This window comes from Perca flavescens, chromosome 14 (assembly GCF_004354835.1).
Source record: "Perca flavescens isolate YP-PL-M2 chromosome 14, PFLA_1.0, whole genome shotgun sequence".
In the NCBI taxonomy this organism is placed as follows: Eukaryota; Metazoa; Chordata; class Actinopteri; order Perciformes; family Percidae; genus Perca; species Perca flavescens.
Genome location: NC_041344.1, coordinates 3423756 through 3447884, shown reverse-complemented (window position 1 = coordinate 3447884; position 24129 = coordinate 3423756). Strand labels below are relative to the sequence as shown.

Genomic DNA, 24129 nt, shown 5'->3' with positions numbered 1-24129 from the left:
GCATGTGCATTAGGTAAATGAACTAAAATGGACAGATTTGTTATTAAAAATACAAAACCTAATGATGCAAGTGCATCGACGCCATCCACCACCAGGGCAGACAGGAGGGCATTGATTCTTATTTTCCCACGATGCTGATCACGGTTATGTGTTGGTTAAACTTTTCATCTGTATTTGTGAGAAATGGCGCTGTCCTGAGTTACTTTTTTTTTTTTTTTTTTTTTTTTTTTTTTTTTTTAAAAGGCGTGCCACCGTGAGCACCCACGGAGAAAAACATAAATCGGCGCCGTTCGGTGTTGCTCTGTCCCAATCCAACGTGTTCTCCTGAACGGGTCCGTATGATACAGTGTGAGAAGGAAGAGGAGATAGTCTATGCCATCTGCTTGTAGATTTTGGTGTCAGAGGTGGCGTTGACTACATCAGCTTCGCCCTTGACCCAATAGCGACAGCTCTTAGAGGCCAAAGCCTATACGAGATAGAACGAGAGTTACGTATTGTAACTGCAGATTCTATGAGTACAGGCGTAGCCCTCTAAGATCCGGGCCACTTGCTTCACTAACATTGGCTGAAGAAAAATGCTGATGTTGGGAGCAGATCTCTGGTCTCGCAGCTGTAATATACAGTGACTGTGGATGTAAGACAAAAGAAATCTTCATGACTGCGCATGCACAAGGGATAAACCATGTGATGCTGGCTACGGTGCTCCGTGTGGTGCTCCGTGTGGTGCTCCGTCAGGTCAGCGGTAGTTGGTGGTTCAGTTACCCGAGAATAGGTGACTTGTGTGTGTTGGAAAGTTGGAAGCTAATATGTTCATCAGAGCAGACGTCTCTTTTCTATAAATATTACGAATTTCCCTGAAAATATTCCAGCTTTAAGATATTTGACTACATCTTGCTAAAATATCAGATGGTTTAGTCCCAAAATGTGCAGCTCTTCCAGCAGTTTGTGTCTGTTGGCTCGCCTGGGTGGAGTGCGCCCCATGTGCAGGATCTCTGTCCTTGCTGCAGCGGCTGTGGGTTCGATTCCGTCCCTTTGCTCCATGTCGTTCCCCCTCTCTCTCCCTGCCTGTCTAAGCTGTCCGGTCCAATAAAGGCTTGAAAACGGCCAAACGATGATTTTGTTGTTTTTTTCAAAAAACATTTGTTTTTCAACGTTTTTGTCCCTTTTTCCGACAAAAAAGCAAAAGAGGGACCAAAAGGTCTCGGTACACGTTTGGTATATATGCGTGTTTGCATATATGCATATCAGAGTGTGAATGCTGCTTTCACAGTGAGGGGGGGGCCTTCAGACGAAGATCTGTGAGCCTGAGTCACACCGGGTCCGGTTCTGAACCAGCTTCTGGATCATAAACCCGAGCTGCTGCAGCTCTGCTCGTACGAACTGCAGCTCCTGGATCTGCAGCTCCTGGGTCAGGTTCTGGTCCTCGTCCTGAAGCGGCTGGTCCTGGATCTGGTACTGTGGCGTCTGGTTGTGGTTCTGGTTCCGGTCCGTCTGGACTCTAGTAGAGACAATAATAAATGTTAGATGCCCAGCACACCTTAAAGACAAGCTGGAAGGGGCAACGTTGAATTGTCTTTTTGACAAGCAGAACAACTTTTAAAGTTTGGTCCATCAGGCCAAACATTCTACAATCTTTTGTTCCAACATTTCTGATTCATAGTGTCCATATAGGCGTTGTTATCACGGATGGGATCGCCCCGCTTCCCAGCATTGCACGCTAGTGAGCTCGCCACCAGTTTCTCTCTACTTCCCAATGACAAACAAAGAAAACATGCTCTGCCCTCCTACAACTGTGATGGCTGCAGCTGATTGGACGAATGCGTCACGTGGGGCTGGCTGCTCCTGATTTCAAAACAGACCATAATGACAGCTCATTCGGACTAGGATCTGGTATTTTAAGAAAATAGTTCACCAAAAAGAGGCAGCGAGTCAAGCCGCCGCTCCTCATTTGCATAATGTTGGCTGGATTCAACTTTATGCAAATGAGGAGCGGGCGGCTCGGCGCGACGCCTCTCAAAAGCTGACGGAAATCTTTCAAACTGACCTTAGTTGATCTGAAATGAAAACAGATTCAGCTGCTGAGAGGCCTATTTCTCTCTTAAAATGTTTTCAGAAACATATTTTCGTAAAATACCAGATTGTATTGTATGTATTGATTCATCCAATCAGCTGCAGCCATCGCTCCCCATTTGCATAAAGTTGTCTGGATTCAACTTTATGCAAATGAGGAGCGGGCGACACTCCCAGAATGCATTGCATGGCTGCTCCCATAGAAATGAATGGAAATGATGCTAACAATGGACACACACCTTCATTGTTTTTGATTATGGGACTTTTTTATTTTATTTTTTTTAACTTTTTTATCAATTTTAAATTAGGAAAGAGTGCTTTTAACTTTTACGCTACTGACAGATGGAGCTGGCTTCAGGATTCTTGTTTCCATGGGGACGTTCAAACTGAAAATGTGTTACATAGGGACTGTTCTTGTTTTAAAAATAGACCTCTCATTCACCTACTGTACATCAGAGAGTACGTTCACACGCACACCAATATCCACTATTATTCCGAATACTATATAGTCATATCAACAGCATATCAAGACCTTTTACCGAATTCAGCATTTTCTGATTAAGATGTGCGTGATATTCTGGTATTATTCAGGTTTTAGAGACATTCTTTTGACATGTACAACGCATGTATACAACGCATTTCAGAATCTGCGTCTCAGTCAGGGTTTTTAGTGCAAAAAAATGAATATTATGAGGCGTTTACGTGGTTGCCAGTTGTTACATGAGACATGAACATACACAATTTTGGTTACATGTCGAATGAAGTCTGAGGCAAACCTTCAGTTTCCTCCACACTCCCCTTTGCGATTCTTTGCTATATGGTATTAGGTCCATCGGTACGCCACCAGAGCGCTGTAAAATGAACAGATCGTGCAGTGTCGTAAACAGGATTATTATCTGCGTGTGTGCGAACATCTTGCGCATGTCGGATCATGCAGGCAGCACAGATTCACCACAGAGGCAATATATTCCAGAGTCTCGGGGCTCCTACTGCAAAGGCACGCTCTCCCCTATCAAATATTTATTGAATGCATTGGATGAGATAATGTATGCTTATGTTTCATGGATGTTTATTGTGTGTTTATGTGCGATGCGTTGCTATTTTCTGTTCTTACCTGAGATACCAGCTATCGCTCAGGCCGTAGTCGAGCCCACACATCCCGAGTCGGGGCCACAGGCGGCGGGGCAGTCGCCTCTCCAGCATCAGAGTCGTAGCTACCACCTTCACAACATCAACACAGCTCGTTACCATGACGCAGCAATGCACAGGGACATGATGATGTGTCTGTGTCTTTTGATGCAAGTCCACAGAGACAGAGTGCATTTTTAAAGGTCCCATATCATACTCATTTTTAGGTTCATATATATTTGTATTGTATTGTTGTACATATATTATATAATATTTGTGTGTGTGTGTGTGTGTGTGTGTGTGTGTGTGTGTGTGTGTGTGTGTGTGTGTGTGTGTGTGTGTGTGTGTGTGTGTGTGTGTGTGTGTGCGTCTGTGTACCTGAGTCCTCCACAGCTCGTCTCTCTCCTTGGCAACCCTCACTTGCGTTTCACACATCATGGCTACCAGTAGATTCACCAGAAGGACGAAGGCGAAGATAGTATAGGCGACCTGCACCACGTAGACGATCAAGGGGGTGACGTAGGTAGGGTTCTCTGGCATATTTACGAGGGCCAAGTTGACCTCGAACTCGGCCCAGAGGATGCTGGGGTAGGAGCTATATTCATTAAGGGTGCCAAACTCCTGGGTCATATACACCATCCACAGGGCTGAGGAGAACATGAGAGGAGAAAAGTTTAACTCATCTTATTCCAAACATTTCTAATCTCACAAACTGCGTGAGAATTAAAGGTACCCCAGGCATCTACTGGGTGTGTATACTGATCCGAGAACATATCTAAACAATCCCACGGTGACCACGCTGAATCCGGCTCGAAGGACCAACCCTATTATGCTTTTCTGTATTTTCTGCCATATCTATAATGTTATATCCAATAACATCCGATATGTCCAAACAGGAACTACTGCAGTGTTTTTTTAAGCTACTGAAGTGTTAACATTGTTGCATGTAGCTTCATGCTAACGGTAGTAAAAGCCGCAATCTTGGCTGCCAATGTTGTTAAATTGTCATCAATTTCGGGTCACATTACTGTTGAAACATGCCCGGTTGGGTAGTATTTGGTTCAGAAGCCTCTATCTGTGTTTTTCAAGGCACAAAGTACTGCTGTATACTCTGTTGAAGCTGGACACTGACTGTACAAGACAATAACAACTGGAGCGAGAGGCAGAAAGCTGACCAATCAGAGCAGACTAGGCTTTTTAAAGAGACAGGAGCTCAGGAAAGAGGGTGAATACAGGTGCAGCAGTCATGGGCAGTATCAGAAGGGTTTTTGGAACATTAAAGCATGTAAATATGTTCTAAAACAAACACAAAAATACAAGTATGAAGCTGAAAATGCTATATAATAGGTCACCTTTAATTACTTGTTAGCACATGTTGCCCAGAATATACTCACAGCTGGCGTAACCAATGTCCACAATGACAATCAGGGACATGAACTTCATCAGGTCTCCAAACATAACCTAGGAGGAAATGAGACACATGGTAGGTCAGTCTGCAAAAACTAACTTTTCAAAATGTCTAATGAATGTTTTCAACTGTTTCAACTGCGATACACATTAGAAGCTGTTACTGTATGCTAGTCTATATTGACTTGTCCCTCACATACCACTTTCTTTAAATTAATTTTAAACGGCGGTCACATTGTGCAACGTTAACGGGAACCTCTAAGCAAAGTTACAGGCTGAAAATGTCAAGAAGATGTTTGAAGAAGTTGCAGAAGGTGCAACAAGACAGGCCTGCTTGATGTTTTCAGGGAATGATTGTAAAGATTTATCTCTCTACATACTACTCTCTACTGTTGTCTCTCTACATACTACTCTCTACTGTTGTCTCTCTACATACTACTCTCTACTGTTGTCTCTCTTCATACTACTCTCTACTGTTGTCTCTCTACATACTACTCTTTACTGTTGTCTCCGGCTTGAAGGACCAACCCTATTATGCTTTTCTGTATTTTCTGTCACATATGAAATGTTATATCCAATAACATCCGGTATGTCCAATTTTCTCTTTAAGTACTACTCTCTACTGTCGTCTCTCTACATACTACTCTCTACTGTTGTCTCTCTTCATACTACTCTCTACTGTTGTCTCTCTTCATACTACTCTCTACTGTTGTCTCTCTCTACATACTACTCTCTACTGCTGTCTCTCTTCATACTACTCTCTACTGTTGTCTCTCTTCATACTACTCTCTACTGTTGTCTCTCTCTACATACTACTCTCTACTGCTGTCTCTCTACATACTACTCTCTACTGTTGTCTCTCTTCATACTACTCTCTACTGTTGTCTCTCTCTACATACTACTCTCTACTGCTGTCTCTCTTCATACTACTCTCTACTGTTGTCTCTCTTCATACTACTCTCTACTGTTGTCTCTCTCTACATACTACTCTCTACTGCTGTCTCTCTACATACTACTCTCTACTGCTGTCTCCCTTCATACTACTCTCTACTGTTGTCTCTCTCTACATACTACTCTCTACTGCTGTCTCTCTTCATACTACTCTCTACTGTTGTCTCTCTCTACATACTACTCTCTACTGCTGTCTCTCTACATACTACTCTCTACTGATGTCTCTCTACATACTACTCTCTACTGCCGTCTCTCTACATACTACTCTCTACTGATGTCTCTCTACATACTACTCTCTACTGATGTCTCTCTACATACTTCTCTCTACTGCTGTCTCTCTACATACTACTCTCTACTGATGTCTCTCTACATACTACTCTCTACTGCTGTCTCTCTACATACTACTCTCTACTGCTGTCTCTCTTCATACTACTCTCTACTGTTGTCTCTCTCTACATACTACTCTCTACTGCTGTCTCTCTACATACTACTCTCTACTGATGTCTCTCTACATACTACTCTCTACTGCCGTCTCTCTACATACTACTCTCTACTGATGTCTCTCTACATACTACTCTCTACTGATGTCTCTCTACATACTTCTCTCTACTGCTGTCTCTCTACATACTACTCTCTACTGATGTCTCTCTACATACTACTCTCTACTGCTGTCTCTCTACATACTATTTTCTACTGTTGTCTCTCTTCATACTACTCTCTACTGTTGTCTCTCTACATACTACTCTCTACCATTGTCTCTCTCTACATACTACTCTCTACTGCTGTCTCTCTTCATACTACTCTCTACTATTGTCTCTCTTAATACTACGTCATCTTACAGTGCCGGGTATAGCTGCTGCTCTGCCTGGTGCGTTCTACACACGCGCTAAATGATGCTTATTGCGTCGGTATCTGACGCTGAGAGACACTGACCAAGCATCCCTATTTTACGAGATGGGAGTGAGAACGGGTGGCCGAGTCCTACCTTCTGTATCATGATGACATAGGGGCCGAACATTTCGAAACCTCGGGCGAAGTACAGGACGTTGGTCCAGCAGAGAACTAAACACATCGCCATCACCTCCTTCTCCGCCTGCACCGAGCAGACTCTGAACACACAGAGTATTACCACCAGGAATGCGTAGCTGATGCTGGAAACAACACAGAAGTTACTGTCAGGGCTATTTCAGACCAGGGAGCGTTGTTACAGCCAAAACACACCGAATAGCCGTGAAGCGCCGTGAAGTGGAGCCATTGTAATTTTGGCGCCCCTGTTATCCAATCTGTCTGTTCATACCAGCTACAATCAGACCTGCGCGCTACAGCGTTTGTTTCGGCGTCTTTTCTATTTCCTCCGCGAGCCACGGGCGAATGTGTCGAGCCAGGCAGGTAATCAAATACAGGAAGACCACAGTGCAGCCGGATACTTTACAAAAATAAAACATATTTCAAAATAAAATACCTCGGATCATGGTGATTTTTGCAATCTTGACTTCTCAGAAGCGTCTACAGTGAGACACGCGATCAGGCACACAGAGAGAGAAAGAGACAGACACACACACACACACACACACACACACACACACACACACACACACACACACACACACAGCTTTGTGAAAATGTGCGTCTGGTATCTACGCTTCACGGCTATTCACGGCGCTTCAGCGTGCGGTGTGTTTTTGCTGTTACACTGCTGAGATGTGTTTTCCACTCACAAGATAGCGTGGAAGGGGCCTCCCAGTGCTGTCTGGCCAAAATAGTGCTTTGCCCCCACTCTCAGCATGTCAGGGATCTGTTGGAAGAGGGAGTACAGCAGCGCTGGAATGTAACTAAGTACATTTACTCCAGTACTGTACTTCAGTCCAAATGTTGAGGTACTTGTACTTTACTTGAGTCTTTTCTTTTCATGCCACTTTCTCTCTTTCAGAGAGAAATATTGTACTTTTTACTCCACTACATTCATCTGTTACAGCTTTAGTTACAAATTACTTTACACATTAATTTTCCTGCACACAAAACACACAGTTTATAAAATCTGATGTCTGATTCTACACACTTTCCCAGTCCAAAAGTGTGTCCAAACTGTTGCCTGGTACGGCACAGTGTTTAAGAAGATAAAGCATGTTTCATAGTCTCACCTCCAGCAACAGGATGACAACAGCTCCCAGGACGCTGATTATCTCCCCCACCAGCCGCAAGTGGTCCGCATGTGTCGCGTAACTCTCCTGAGGCACGGAGAGAGGAAATAGAAATACAAAAGGATAAAAAAAATCCTTCCCATTATTATTATTATTATTATTAGTAGTAGTAGCCTAGTAGTATTACGAAGATACTGTCAACGTGTGCTTTTGTCGGTGGGCCAGCAGCAGCTCCAAGAAATGTCAGTGCATATTTTCATATAGGTGTGATTTAATGAACTCACAATCACAATTTGGGAATCTGCATGGTTACTTTCGTGCCCAAAAATACATACTACATGTTTTTTTAAATATTTGAACTAATTGACAGCCATAGTTCTCATCAGTTTTTTACCTACTCCTCCGAGATTTTGAGCATCTTCACTAAATTTGGTACAGAAGATCTCTGGCATAAGCCGGAAAGACTTTCTATTACAGTTCAACTATAGTTGGAACTGAAAGTTAGCTCTAAAGCCATGAGCATGGCTCATAGTGTATCAGTGCTCGAATTATCTTTTTGTCTTTAAGGGGGTCTCTCTATCTCATAAAAAAAGTTAGCACACCCCGCACATAGCCTTACAAGGCTATACAATTAAATAGCCTAGGTGCGAGTGGCGCTTTTGCGCAGTATATGCACAAGGTAGGCCTATTCTATAACTGGACACACACGCACAACAGACAGAGAGATTTTTTCTTACAGAAATGGATTCCTTATAATTAATTTCAACATATTATTGATTGTAATAGTAAATATTTCATTACACTATCACAATACAAAGAAATAGACTAAATGATTTAGTCTGAGTGTCATTCTCAATTTCACAATGAAATAAAATCATTTGAACCAGACCACCATCTCAGATATCCTCAGTGTCAAACACAATAATGCATGTAGTCTTCAACTTATACACAGGGGAAATGCACTAACTGGCAGAAATTAATAAAGCCTTTGCACAGCCAAACTATGTTCTAGTCTTATAACGTACACGTAGTGATAACAACACTTGGGTGTTCGGTCGTCTCGTGTGTTGAACCGTGGTAATAAATAGACGAACAATTTTGGAATTTGCACTGAGATGTTGTCGGGTAGCCTATTCACTGAATATTCCGCCATCAGAGATTGCATTGTATTGCTGACAGGTGTTTGAAAATATCTGGGAACTTTTCCATAGCTCTGAATGACAGAGGATAACTAAAGATTTATTTATATTTAAGATGTATTGGTGGTATTTGGTGCTAAAAGCAAGGTGACTTCTTTGGACTTGCGAGTGATGTCAAATCGACCGTATGCGGTTTGCTCACATAGCCTAGTGGTGTGGTGGTGAAGTGCCGTCATGCTGCGTTCATGAGCGTAGGGTAGGCTCAGGTCTCCATCCCGTAGCCTATATTTAATATTTTTAATTTAACGTCTTTAATGGCAAGAGACCACAGGGATGGATAATGAGCATTGTTTAAGATTAAATTAAAATGCCACATATGGCAGACACCTTCAGATATGAGAGACCCCCTCAGATTTTTAACATTGTTGCTTTCATGGGAGCCAGTCCTCACTCTATGGGAGCTCAGCTCCCTCTGCCTCCACGTAATTCGAACACTGTATATATATATTATATAAAATAAGCTATATCTCCTGAACGCTTTGAGTTATTACAGCCACATTTGGAGGACATGTGTAGAGATGATGATTGCGATTAATCGCAAGTTAACTAGGACACTCATGCGATCAATCACGCTTAAGATTTGAAGCGATTGACAGCCCTGATTTACGCACATTAAGTGGTTTCTGCATCTTGACGGTTTTGTCGTGGGGATTTGTGTTGTTCCCCGGAATGTCCATAATAGGGCGAAATACACAACACATTGTGAAGATCCAGATGTACAGGAGGTAGACAAACAGCAGGACCCTGACACAGAAAAACAGAGCGATAAAAACAGTGTTAAACAAGACTGGACATTTTGTACAGTTCAGATATTGGACTACAGATGTCAAACTTTACCTGAAGTAATGTTTTCCATACAGGTTCCACTTCAGGCTGACCAGCTGCCTCACAGGAGTCAGCTCCAGTATCCTTCTTGGCTGGTGAACAAAACAAAATTAGTTTTCCATTTCTCCTCAGCATCACATCAACATACGGAAGGTAAACGTTTTCGGGCATCGTCGGCCAAAAGTTTAGGTCGTACATACGACTTGAATAGTATCTTCAATATAAACTTTTACTTCTTTATTTGGCTGTTTTGGGGTTGAGACGCCCGTGCTGAAGCGCTTAGTGTATGATACAAAGGGAATTGAAAGTATATAAAGTTTATGTTTGTGCTACATAGGAGGGGATACTAATCCTGGCCAAAACCTAAGATTAAAGGAGCCGACACACCACCCCGATTATTGGCCGTCGACAGTCTGGCGAGGTCAGTTAGTCGAGTCTGTTCGGTGTGGTCCGTGCCGTCGTCAGTTGGAGGAGCAATTGCCTTTAAAGGTCCCATGTCATGAAGGTTTGAAGTTTTTTAACATTAATGTGAGTTCCCCCAGCCTGCCTATGGTCCCCCAGTGGCTAGAAATGGTGATAGGTGTAAACCGAGCCCTGGGTATCCTGCTCTGCCTTTGAGAAAATGAAAGCTCAGATGGGCCAATCAGGAATCTTCTCCTTATGAGGTCATAAGGAGAAAGGTTACCTCCCCTTTCTCTGCTTTGCCCGCCCAGAGAATTTGGCCCACCCATGAGAGAGAGAGAGAGAGACATCATGGCTTTCAAACAAGCAAAGTGGCAGTTGGTCAAGACCACACCCCCCCTCTCCTCCTCAATAGCTACAGACACAGAAATGGCACATCCTAAGGAAAGCTCATTGTGGGACTTGGTCTGGCTTTGAAATTCGGGAGAAGCCAGACCCACGTGAGGAGTTTGTCCAATCAGCTGCCGGTTTTCATTTTTTGGGCGACAATGTACATTAGCGCCGCCTGCTGTTATGGAGACGTATTACGTCAACGTACGTACGCTCAAGTCGGCGTCATTTCGGTGTGTTCGAGGCACTTTTTTCTCGGGGAGGCAGACAGCCTTTTCTGCCGAAGGTCGGCCGTCAGGTTGGTGTGTCGGAGCCTTAGGTTGTACATATGACTTAAACTTACGTTTTGGGTGAGGATGCCTGAAAAACATTTTTTTTCACCTTGCCTTTAGAGCTTCCGTATCGGCATCATTATTTCTGACCAGTCAGGGATTTACCAAAATACAGTGCATCCTGTATTGTCCCCATAGAAATAAAATGGCTAGAAAGGCCATTTCCATTCAAATCAACGTAACAGAATTGTCCTTGCAGCTGGGTCTAATGTTAGCCGTCCGCTGACCCGTTGCCGCTGGTTCTAACTGTCTCTCCTCCTCACTCCCTTTAGCTCCGAGAACGTTGTGGTGGCAAATTTTATTTTAACCATTTGTTTAATGATATTAACCATTTGTTTAATGATATTAACCATTTGTTTAAAGATTGTTTTATAACGCCACAAGATTTAGCTTCTTCATGTGTAGATTCAAAAGACTCCAAGTGAAATAGTTGGCAACCGTGAACTATAGCCCAGTAGAATTATTTAGTTTTACTAGTTTGAACCTTCTCTCATTGTTGACTTTTTGCTTAGCTAGAAGTGGAGAAGGCCGATGACTGTTTACAACAGTGAGAACTACGTAGGTTTCTGTCTCCTGAGATAAAACTGATGTTTAGGCTAATGTTAAGAACAGAGAGCAGAGGGGAAGGTGAGACAATGGTGTGACAGTTAATGATGTCTCTTTTCAACTATGGCCATACTAAAAGATACATTTAGAGAGGTGGCTTAACAGAGGTCTTCACTATATGATGTTTGGATGTTTAGATTTTAGGTTAGAAAGACATTTTCAGTTGTGCTGCGTGTACCTTTGAAACTGTGTTTTCTCCATTTGCAAATGTAAATAAATACTCAAAGACCAGACTTTGGTTTAATTCTCAGTCGTTATTCGTTTTGATTTGATCATTGATATTTCTAAACGCTGCGACACAGTTTACGGTTTTTAACTGAAACCTGGTTGGACCATAATAACAGTGCTGCTGTTCTCATTGACTCAGCCCCCCCTAACTTCAGTTTTATGAGTGAGAATAGAGTGAATAAGAAAGGAGGTGGAGTCGCCATTTTGTTTAATGACTCATTCCAATGTACGCAAATAATTTTTTTTTTGTATTTGCGAAATGTTGCTTCTTTTGAATATGTGGCTCTTCAGCTAAGATCCTCCCCTCAAGCTCTACTTCTAAATATCTACAGGCCACCTAAATACTGTGCAAACTTTTTTGACGACTTTACTGAACTGTTGTCTATAATTTGTATTAACTTTGACCGTGTAATTATTGCTGGTAATTTCAACATTCATGTTGACAACCCCCAGGACGGAGGGACCAAAGAACTGTGTTGTGTTTTTGAGAGCTATGGACTGACTCAGCATGTGACACCGCCCAATAAGGGGCACACTCTGGACTTGATTATCTCAAAGGGTCTGAACATTTCCAAGGTTGTGGTGACTGATGTTGCTCTCTCTGATCATTCCTGTGTTTTCTTTAACGGCACTATCTCTCTGCCCAAAAGTGTTCAAACAAAGTTAATCAGAAAACGGTATGTCACTGAAAACACCAGTGAATCATTCATTCAGCTTTTCTCCTCTACACCCGCCCTCACTGGGGCCTCAGTCACTGAGCTTGTAGATAATTTCAACTGTAAAATTACGAATGTTATTGATGCTATTGCTCCCACTAAGGTCAAAGCTGTCTCTGGTAAGAAAAGATCTCCATGGAGAAATTTATAGTTGTGAGAACAGAAAAAAGAGAGTGTCGAAAAGCTGAACGCAGTTGGCGAAAATCTAATCTCCAGGTCCATTATAACACTTATAAAGAGAGACTTTGCATTTATAATCTGGAACTAAGAAATGCAAGGCGGTCCTTTTTCTCTGACATTATTGCCAGAAACAATAATAATTCACGTGCTTTGTTTGCTACTGTTGATAGATTAACAAACCCTCCAGTACCAGTAGCATCTGAACTGTTGTCTACCAAGGCTTGCAATGACTTTGCCTCCTTCTTCACAGACAAAATTCAGAAAATTAGACAAACAGTCAGTGCTTCCATATCAAGTACAGGATATGTGTTGTCACAGTGTGCACGCAAAACAAATTCCAACATGACACAATTTCATCCGATCAACCTTAAAAACCTGGAGGACATAATACAACATCTGAAAACCTCCTCCTGTTGCCTTGATATTCTACCAACGGGTGTTTTCAAAAATGTTTCGAATTGTTTGGCTTCTGATCTTCTACAGATTGTAAACACATCTCTGCTCTCAGGTATCTTCCCACAGGCCCTGAAAACTGCAGTCATCAAGCCACTCCTAAAAAAGAACAATCTAGACACGACACTAATGAGCAACTAACAGCTAGTTTTTCAACAACTCAACCTTTTCTTATCGCTAAACAACAGTTTTGATGCCTTCCAGTCAGGTTTTCGACCACACCACAGCACTGAGACGGCTCTTGTTAAAGTCTTTAATGACATCCACTTAAACACAGATAGTGGCCAACTTTCAGTCTTAGTATTACTTGATCTCAGTGCTGCATTTGATACGGTAGACCATGACATATTGCTTGACCGATTGGAAAACTGGGTTGGTCTTTCTGGCTCAGTACTAAAGTGGTTTGAATCCTATTTAAAGAATAGGGACTACTTTGTGTCTATAGGTAATTATACATCTGAGCATACAAATATGACGTGCGGAGTTCCCCAAGGCTCAGTTCTGGGGCCTCTTCTGTTCAACATCTACTTGCTTCCACTGGCTCAGATTATGGAAAACAACAAAATAAGTTACCATAGTTATGCGGATGACACACAAATTTACATAACCTTATCGCCAGGGAACTATAGCCCAATACAACAATTAAATATGTGCATTGAAAATATTAATGATTGGATGTGCCAGAACTTTCTTAAATTAAATGTAGAAAAAACGGAGGTGGTTGTTTTTGGAGCAAAAGAGGAACGATTGAAAGTCAGCGCTCAGCTTCAAACGACAATGTTAAAAACAACAGACAAAGCAAGAAATCTTGGTGTAGTCATGGACTCAGACCTGAATTTTAAAAGTCACATTAACATAATAAAAAAATCAGCCTATTATCACCTTAAAAATATATCAAGGGTTAAAGGACTGTCAGAGCAGGATCTGGAAAAACTTGTCCATGCTTTTATCTTCAGTGGACTTGACTACTGTAACGGTGTCTTTACAGGTCTCCCTAAAAAATCAATCAGACAGCTGCAGCTGATTCAGAACGCTGCTGCTCGAGTCCTCACTAAAACCAAGAAAGTGGATCCCATCACTCCAGTACTGAAGTCTCTACACTGGCTTCCAGTGCCTCAAAGAATTGATTTCAAAATACTTTTACTGGTTTATAAATCACTAAACGGTTTAGGGCCAAAATACATTTCTGATCTGCTACTACATTATGACCCCCCAAACCTCTCAGGTGGTCTGGGACAGGTCTACTACATTATGACCCACCCAGACCTCTCAGGTGGTCTGGGACAGGTCTACTACACTATGACCCACCCAGACCTCTCAGGTGGTCTAGGACAGGTCTACTACACTATGACCCAACCAGACCTCTCAGGTGGTCTGGGACAGGTCTACTTGTTGTCCCCAGAGTCAGAACTAAACAAGGGGAAGCAGCGTTCAGTTTTTATGCTCCACATATCTGGAACAAACTCCCAGAAACCTGCAGGTCCGCTGCAACTCTCAGTTCTTTTAAATCTAAGCTAAAGACCTATCTTTTTGATGTTGCTTTTCTTTAAATAATCTATTTTATTAACTTTAATTTCTTATACTGCACTGTAACTTTTATTCTTATTCTGCACTATCAATTTTCTTCTTGTCTTTTAATGTTTTTAATTTTTTTATTATTGTTTTTTAATTGTTTTCTAACTGCTCTTTAATGTTTTATGTAAAGCACTTTGAATTGCCCTGTTGCTGAAATGTGCTATACAAATAAAGCTGCCTTGCCTTGCCTTGCCTTGCCCTAATGGTGCAGTACTGTCACAGTGACAACTAACAACAATTTCCATTTTGTTGTGCCAATCAAATGACCACGCCAAACAGTTCAATGGACTTTCTATCCATTTGATTTCTACGATTGTACCTCTCTATGGGGAGAGACCACGATGAGCTCCAGCACTGACATGTTGTCGGCCCATGAGTCTATCTCCGTCAGGTCGTACAGCATGGAGGTCAGGGGGCCCATATTCCACTGGACCACACGCCTTTTATTGACCAGGTGCTGAAACACCTGAAAGAGACAGAAGGAAGCATGCCAGTGAGGATAAGATTAGTAGACAATAAACACGACATTTCTTAAGAGCAATTATTGAAGGGGCCACAAATGATACAGCCGAAACTGTACTTGTAGAGCATATGTGTAGTTGTGGAACGCTGGCAAGGCTGTTTTACTGGATTCACTTTAAACATCGCCCAGTTCAGACCATAGATTCCCGACGAGACAAAACCGTTTTAGAACGCCGCGGAGAACGTTTCATCGGCCTGAACTGGCCCATCTCAGCTGGACTAAAACCAGCTGATGGTGTCACTGTGACTCAGCTGGTGGAGTCTCCAGAGGCTGGTTTTAGAACGTAAGAAACGTCTCCTGTTTCAACAGCCAATAGAGAAGTCAGCTGGTTGAGTAGCCGAGCTGGAGAGTGACTGAAGAGAGAGCCTAGAACAAAGCCGTGAATCAGAGAAATGAAACGTGTTTTTGCCGATTCATCACTAGAAATGTAACTGTAGCAAGCATCTCACTATCACTAACATTATCCACATTCATATTATGACACAACAAATGATATATCCAGCTACAAAAAGCTTGAAAGTCGTAAGTTAGGATGGAAGTACGAAGAGTCGTTGCTATGGAGTTGATACACCGTCTCGTCTCATTGGTGGGAACTGGCAGCTTTCACAACGCTGCAGACCGACGTGTTGCAAATAGCTGCCAGTTTAAACTTGTCTCGTCTCAAATCTTTGGTCTGAACTGGACTTTATAGATGAAGATGAAGATGAAGCTGAACTAAGAACTGAGAACAAACTAACTAGCCAGCCGGACAGCCACTAAATTAGTAAAAATTAACAACTTAATGTTACGTTCACAAGCTCTTGTCACAGCGTAGAAAGCACAGCGCTCTCTCAGATGACTGACGACTCATCTCAACCAGTGTAGCATTAAAGGCACGCTGGGTGGAATTAGCAAGCTAGCTAACTACCTATCCAACAAGCTACCATACAAGCTAAGTAACGTTATAACTGCTAACCTAGCGGCCTTGTGGAAAAATGCATAATCTTTTGTCATGACTAATTAATTAATGACTCAGCATCATCTGCAATAAAGAACAGAATCATGTTATCTGACGTTTAAAGTGAATAAAACAGCCTTGCAAGCCTACTTACTGACGCTTCTCTTCCACCAGTCCCATCGGACTTCTGTACGTAGGTACCGTTAATGTAAAGGGAGAAACCCAAGCAGTGGATCAAACCACTGTGAGGCAAGGGAGGCAGGACTCAAAATGTTTCTAAACTGGCATTTTTATAGTTTTACAGTTTACACAATTATTTAAATATATATTAATTACAAACCACACCGTGATTTCAGCCTATGCTCACCACAGTGTTTCCTTTTTTGGCAGCCAATTTAAAAGTTGTAAGGCCTCGGTTGTTGGGCACCATGTCGATTGGCACCGGCTGGTCCAGCTCGGCATCGCGTGCCATAATCAGGTCAAGAGCCTGGCATGCAATCGTCCTGTTGGGCTTCAGAACCAAAATGTGAAGCACTGTGTTACCTATATAGAAAAACAAGGGAATACAAAAAGAGACAAGAAGAGAGAAAAAAAGGCCATTAATAATCAAAAGGCCGTACATCCTTTCTAACTTCTAACTTTCAGCTTTTTTTGTAGCTGGATTTCATTAATTGTGTCTAAATCTGGGCGAGTCGGGGGTCTCCCTTCATCTCATCATTTGGTATAAGGTCATAAAACTCAGTCCCAGTCAGTCTTTCTCCCGTCTGGACGTTCAGACAAAATCAAACATGTTTGATATTATCCTATGTTTGAAGTCTTGGTAGTGAAGTTAAATAATGTGAACATTGTCAACAACCAATGGGTGCGCTCCCTCCAGCACCAAACAGGAAGCAGCAAACGGCTAGAGACAGTGGTGTTTATGGTTGCTGTGGCTACACTAGACGCTAAGGAGGGAAAGTTGCTGGTTTTCAACCCTTCTGAAGAGAGTCATCCAACGGGAGCTTTACCAGCAGATAAATGCAGACCTCCGGGTACTGGAGACATTCATCTGCATGTACGGCAGAACAGAACATTAGTCGGAGTTACCCCTACATACCGCGGTCATCCTGGACCCTGGTGCATTAGTCAGAGTTAACCCTACATACCGCGCTCATCCTGGACCCTGGTGCATTAGTCAGGGTTACCCTTACATACCACGCTCATCCTGGACCCTGGTGCATTAGTCAGGGTTACCCCTACATACCGCGCTCATCCTGGACCCTGGTGCATTAGTCGGGGTTACCCCTACATACCACGGTCATCCTGGACCCTGGTGCATTAGTCAGGGTTACCCCTACATACCACGGTCATCCTGGACTCTGGTGCATTAGTCAGGGTTACCCCTACATACCAAGGTCATCCTGGACCCTGGTGCATTAGTCAGGGTTACCCCTACATACCGCGCTTATCCTGGACCCTGGTGCATTAGTCGGGGTTACCCCTAAATACCACGGTCATCCTGGACCCTGGTGCATTAGTCAGGGTTACCCCTACATACCACGGTCATCCTGGACTCTGGTGCATTAGTCAGGGTTACCCCTACATACCAAGGTCATCCTGGACCCTGGTGCATTAGTCAGGGTTACCCCTACATACCGCGCTTATCCTGGACCCTGGTGCATTAGTCGGGGTTACCCCTACATACCACGGTCATCCTGGACTCTGGTGCATTAGTCAGGGTTACCCCTACATACCGCGCTCATCCTGGACCCTGGTGCATTAGTCAGGGTTACCCCTACATACCACGGCCATCCTGGACTCTGGTGCATTAGTCAGGGTTACCCCTACATACCAAGGTCATCCTGGACCCTGGTGCATTAGTCAGGGTTACCCCTACATACCGCGCTCATCCTGGACCCTGGTGCATTAGTCAGGGTTACCCCTACATACCGCGCTCATCCTGGACCCTGGTGCATTAGTCAGGGTTACCCCTACATACCACGGTCATCCTGGACTCTGGTGCATTAGTCAGGGTTACCCCTACATACCAAGGTCATCCTGGACCCTGGTGCATTAGTCAGGGTTACCCCTACATACCGCGCTCATCCTGGACCCTGGTGCATTAGTCAGGGTTACCCCTACATACCACGGTCATCCTGGACCCTGGTGCATTAGTCAGGGTTACCCCTACATACCACGCTCATCCTGGACCCTGGTGCTGGCTCCTGCATCAATCAACATGGAGATAATGTCCTTGTTCCCAGCACACGCAGCAAAAGACAGGATGTGCTCACCTGTTGACCAAAAGACACGTACATTTTTGCATACACATTAATTAAGAAGCAACTTGGGGTTCATTGTGGCTGCACTCAATATCTGTTAGTATGTCTGTATATTTTAACAAACAGTGTTTTTTGTTGTTTTTTTCAACGTTTTCAGAAACTAACTGAGCCATTTTGTATGAGAGATTTTGAAATAACAGAAAATGTTCTTCTGTTTTAACTGTATCATACACACATCATTATCTGTTTTATCATTTTACCAGAGAGCGTTGGGACTTACCGTAGTATACGAGTCCTCTTCTCCTCTTCCTGAAGAACAGACCGGTGACTCGCGGTGTAGCCACGTCAGCACCGCGACTGATCAGATGACGAACCAGGTTGATGTTCTGCGACAACACGACGATGTGGAGAGGAGTGACACCTGAGACAGCGTAAATCAACTTTTCATTTCCCCTGCTGTGTAAGTGAGGCTCACATTTATCCCATGTGTGTCCCTTGCCTTAACGATAGCTATAAATGTAGAGTTTTAAAAACCGTTCCAACTCCGCAACTATAACGACAATGAGCAACGATGTCGTTGGGATCACTTTCAGAGAGATTTGATGAATGATAGAAACACTGACAGCCAATCAGAATCCATAGGAATTTTCTAGGGATGCAACATTTGGTATGAAACATCCGAAAGAGTATGAGTTGTGCATGAAGGAATCTACAGACAGCAGCCAAAATGCAGCATCTTCAGGTACGGCAAAGGAAGGACAGTCACAGCTAAAAAGTGCTGTTAACCAGACGACGGATTCGCTATTTGGTTTCGGCAGAATCTTAACCAGTGGATTTGGTATTCGGCCGAACCCCAAGAATCTGGATATGGTGCATCCCTAGAATTGTTTTCACACAGGTGCAGTAGTGGCGTGACGCGACTTTTCCAATCACTACGGGGCTCCGATCCTTCAGCTCTCTGGGGGTCTCCCATCGTCTCCATCGTTTGGTGTAAGGTCATAAAACTCAGTCCCAGTCAGTCTTTCTCCCGTTAGTGACCCACTGCTGCTGGGTCTAACGTTAGAGGTCTGACCCACTGCTGCTGGGTCTAATGTTAGTGGTCTGACCCACTGCTGCTGGGTCTAATGTTAGTGGTCTGACCCACTGCTGCTGGGTCTAACGTTAGAGGTCTGACCCACTGCTGCTGGGTCTAATGTTAGTGGTCTGACCCACTGCTGCTGGGTCTAATGTTAGAGGTCTGACCCATTGCTGCTGGGTCTAATGTTAGTGGTCTGACCCACTGCTGCTGGGTCTAATGTTAGATGTCTGACCCACTGCTGCTGGGTCTAACGTTAGAGGTCTGACCCACTGCTGCTGGGTCTAATGTTAGAGGTCTGACCCACTGCTGCTGGGTCTAACGTTAGAGGTCTGACCCACTGCTGCTGGGTCTAACGTTAGTGGTCTGACCCACTGCTGCTGGGTCTAATGTTAGAGGTCTGCTGACCCACTGCTGCTGGGTCTAATGTTAGAGGTCTGACCCACTGCTGCTGGGTCTAATGTTAGAGGTCTGACCCACTGCTGCTGGGTCTAATGTTAGAGGTCTGACCCACTGCTGCTGGGTCTAATGTTAGAGGTCTGACCCAGTGCTGCTGGGTCTAATGTTAGAGGTCTGACCCACTGCTGCTGGGTCTAATGTTAGAGGTCTGACCCACTGCTGCTGGGTCTAATGTTAGAGGTCTGACCCACTGCTGCTGGGTTTAACGTTAGTGGTCTGACCCACTGCTGCTGAGTCTAATGTTAGAGGTCTGACCCACTGCTGCTGGGTCTAATGTTAGAGGTCTGACCCACTGCTGCTGGGTCTAATGTTAGAGGTCTGCTGACCCACTGCTGCTGGGTCTAACGTTAGAGGTCTGATCCACTGCTGCTGGGTCTAATGTTAGAGGTCTGACCCACTGCTGCTGGGTCTAACGTTAGTGGTCTGACCCACTGCTGCTGGGTCTAACGTTAGAGGTCTGACCCACTGCTGCTGGGTCTAACGTTAGTGGTCTGACCCACTGCTGCTGGGTCTAACGTTAGTGGTCTGACCCACTGCTGCTGGGTCTAATGTTATAGGTCTGACCTACTGCTGCTGGGTCTAATGTTAGTGGTCTGACCCACTGCTGCTGGGTCTAACGTTAGAGGTCTGACCCACTGCTGCTGGGTCTAACGTTAGAGGTCTGACCCACTGCTGCCGGGTCTAACGTTAGTGGTCTGACCCACTGCTGCTGGGTCTAACGTTAGAGGTCTGACCCACTGCTGCTGGGTCTAACGTTAGAGGTCTGACCCACTGCTGCCGGGTCTAACGTTAGTGGTCTGACCCACTGCTGCTGGGTCTAATGTTAGTGGTCTGACCCACTGCTGCTGGGTCTAACGTTAGAGGTCTGACCCACTGCTGCTGGGTCTAATGTTAGTGGTCTGACCCACTGCTGCTGGGTCTAATGTTAGTGGTCTGACCCACTGCTGCTGGGTCTAACGTTAGAGGTCTGACCCACTGCTGCTGGGTCTAACGTTAGAGGTCCGCTTGTCTTATCTTATCTTAAGTAAACATGTGAACCCCGTGATGTGTGTGTGCTTGTTGCTGTGTCTGTGAGTTCCTGCGTGTCCACCTTGGAAGATCTCGGCGGTCATCGGCTCGTTGATGAGTTCGGGAACTGCGTCCATCAGAGCCACGGCGGCTTCCAGGTTGTCGGCCATGACGGCGACGTGGAGCGCTGTCTCTCCGAGAGCCCCTGAGGGAGGGGGGGGAGGGGGGGGGGGACAGACGATTCATTTATGCATCTGTTGCTACGGTAACGCCCACAGCGACTACATCATATCTGTTTCCAGGGAAGTAAATAAACGTTGAGATAACTGACTTCTATCAGTTTTTATAAATGTCTCCTGATATAGGCCTATTGTCTCTAGAAGTGTTTTACTTTATGAATACTATTATTATTATACGATCAGATCTGAGTAAATTAAAATCAGGGGTAATGTATCGGGAACGACTGCTGTGTTTTTTGGGTCTAAATTAATTCACAAAATTCACATTAAACTAAACTTTGTCTCATTAAAGTCGGATAGGACTCTGAACAAATAAAACGGCAAAACCAGAGGAAAAATCTCCAAAAAAATGTTGAAAAGAAGCAAAAAAAACAATGACAAAATTTGACAAAAACGGCCCAAAGAAATAAGCTTCAGAAACTGTGAAAGAAGAGACAAAAACTACACCAGGTCAGAGCAAGTTTCCAATAAAGGAAACATTTTGGCCCCAAAAATAAAAAACAACATATTTGAGTTTTGTACAGATGTCCGAAATGCGAAATGTCTCTCTGTCTCTCATCCCCGAAATTGCAGTTGGCTTGTTCTGGAAATGTCTTCTTTGTTGTTTGCTAAATGTCTCGCCTCAGAATCAAGAAAAGGCCAAAGAACTTGACTAAAACATAAAAATAAATCGTCAAAAATATCGAAAAAATACAAAAACATTGAAAAAAATTGACAAAAAAAATGTTTTAATTTTAAATTTCGATCCAGAAAAAATCAAAAGTTGCCCGTTGGATGAAAACGGTGAAAAAAAGTTACAAAAACTTGGAAAAATTGACAAAAACATTGAAAAGAAATCGACAAAGAAGTTGAAATGAAGTGACAAAAAAACAAGTTTTAATTTTAAATCTAGACCCAGAAAAACCAAACGTTGCCTGTGGGTTAAGGCCTAAAATGTAGATTTAGAAAGACTCGGCTGGTACACAGGTTTGATTATTGGGTGGTAAATGTTGTTGCCATAGCGACAGGAATAGCAGAAGTCCTAGTTTACCTCTCTCGAAGACATCAGTGGACGGACTACTCAGCAGTTTGTGGATGGAGGCCACGCTGTTCTTGTTGGCCGCGTACAGGAGAGAGTTGTCATTGATACTGCAGGGCAGAAGATACACACACACACACACGTTAACACACACACACACACACACACACACACACACACACACACACACACACACACACACACAAACAGAGAGACACACACACACACACATGGGTTAACACACAGACACACAGAGACACACACACACACACACACACAAACACAGACACAAAGAGACACACACACACACACACACACACACACACACACACACACAAAACACAAACACAGAGACACACACACACACACACATGGGTTAACACACACACACACACAAACATACACACACACACAAACACAGACACAAAGAGACATAGACACATACACACAGACACACAAACACACACATACACAGAGACACACAGAGACACACACACACATATATATATATATACACACACACACACACATAAACACACACACACACACACACACAGTGTTTACCATTTGGTGTGGAGCAGAAAGGACTCATCCAACATCTGGTTCCATCCTTTCTTGTTTTGGAGGCGGAACCTCAGCTGGCTCCACCAATGGTTGAGCTCACTGGGAGCAGATCTGGTCAGAGCCGGAGACATCGACACCGAACGCTCGACTGAAACACACGTTCATTCATAAACATCCCGGTGACATTACGTGTCCTCCATGTTGATTTTGTAGTGGCGGTTGCTGCTCACATTGCAAATTAACACCCAGTAGAACTATTCAGAGGTTATTGGACCCGTCCAGTGTAACAACAAGTAGAACTATTCAGAGGTTATTGGACCCGTCCAGTGTAACAACAAGTAGAACTATTCAGAGGTTATTGGACCCGTCCAGTTTAACAACGAGTAGAACTATTCAGAGGTTATTGGACCCGTCCAGTGTAACAACAAGTAGAACTATTCAGAGGTTATTGGACCCGTCCAGTGTAACAACAAGTAGAACTATTCAGAGGTTATTGGAACCGTCCAGTGTAACAACAAGTAGAACTATTCAGAGGTTATTGGACCCGTCCAGTTTAACAACAAGTAGAACTATTCAGAGGTTATTGGACCTGTCCAGTGTAACAACAAGTAGAACTATTCAGAGGTTATTGGACCCGTCCAGTGTAACAACAAGTAGAACTATTCAGAGGTTATTGGACCTGTCCAGTGTAACAACAAGTAGAACTATTCAGAGGTTATTGGACCTGTCCAGTGTAACAACAAGTAGAACTATTCAGAGGTTATTGGACCCGTCCAGTTTAACAACAAGTAGAACTATTCAGAGGTTATTGGACCCGTCCAGTTTAACAACAAGTAGAACTATTCGGAAGTTATTGGACCCGTCCAGTGTAACAACAAGTAGAACTATTCAGAAGTTATTGGACCCGTCCAGTTTAACAACCAGTAGAACTATTCAGAGGTTATTGGACCCGTCCAGTTTAACAACAAGTAGAACTATTCAGAGGTTATTGGACCCGTCCAGTTTAACAACAAGTAGAACTATTCGGAAGTTATTGGACCCGTCCAGTGTAACAACAAGTAGAACTATTCAGAGGTTATTGGACCCGTCCAGTGTAACAACAAGTAGAACTATTCAGAAGTTATTGGACCCGTCCAGTTTAACAACCAGTAGAACTATTCAGAGGTTATTGGACCCGTCCAGTTTAACAACCAGTAGAACTATTCAGAGGTTATTGGACCCGTCCAGTTTAACAAGTAGAACTATTCAGAGGTTATTGGACCCGTCCAGTTTAACAAGTAGAACTATTCAGAGGTTATTGGACCCGTCCAGTGTAACAACAAGTAGAACTATTCAGAAGTTATTGGACCCGTCCAGTTTTAACAAGTAGAACTATTCAGAGGTTATTGGACCCGTCCAGTTTAACAAGTAGAACTATTCAGAGGTTATTGGACCCGTCCAGT

The 24129-nt window shown here is 43.6% G+C and overlaps 1 protein-coding gene across 1 annotated transcript; it reads right to left on the bottom strand.

The window, feature by feature from the left end:
• Positions 1 to 3180: 3180 nt before the first annotated feature.
• Positions 3181 to 22818, bottom strand: LOC114567647 (transient receptor potential cation channel subfamily V member 6). Its single transcript, XM_028596754.1, has 15 exons — positions 22688 to 22818; positions 22136 to 22233; positions 20949 to 21071; positions 18605 to 18745; positions 18238 to 18336; positions 16431 to 16606; positions 14923 to 15069; positions 9734 to 9813; positions 9508 to 9640; positions 7698 to 7784; positions 7275 to 7351; positions 6542 to 6707; positions 4593 to 4659; positions 3577 to 3845; positions 3181 to 3291 (listed from the first exon to the last, which is right to left on the bottom strand). The coding sequence occupies exons 1-15, from the start codon at positions 22816 to 22818 to the stop codon at positions 3181 to 3183; spliced, it is 1905 nt and encodes a 634-aa protein (XP_028452555.1).
• Positions 22819 to 24129: the final 1311 nt, after the last annotated feature.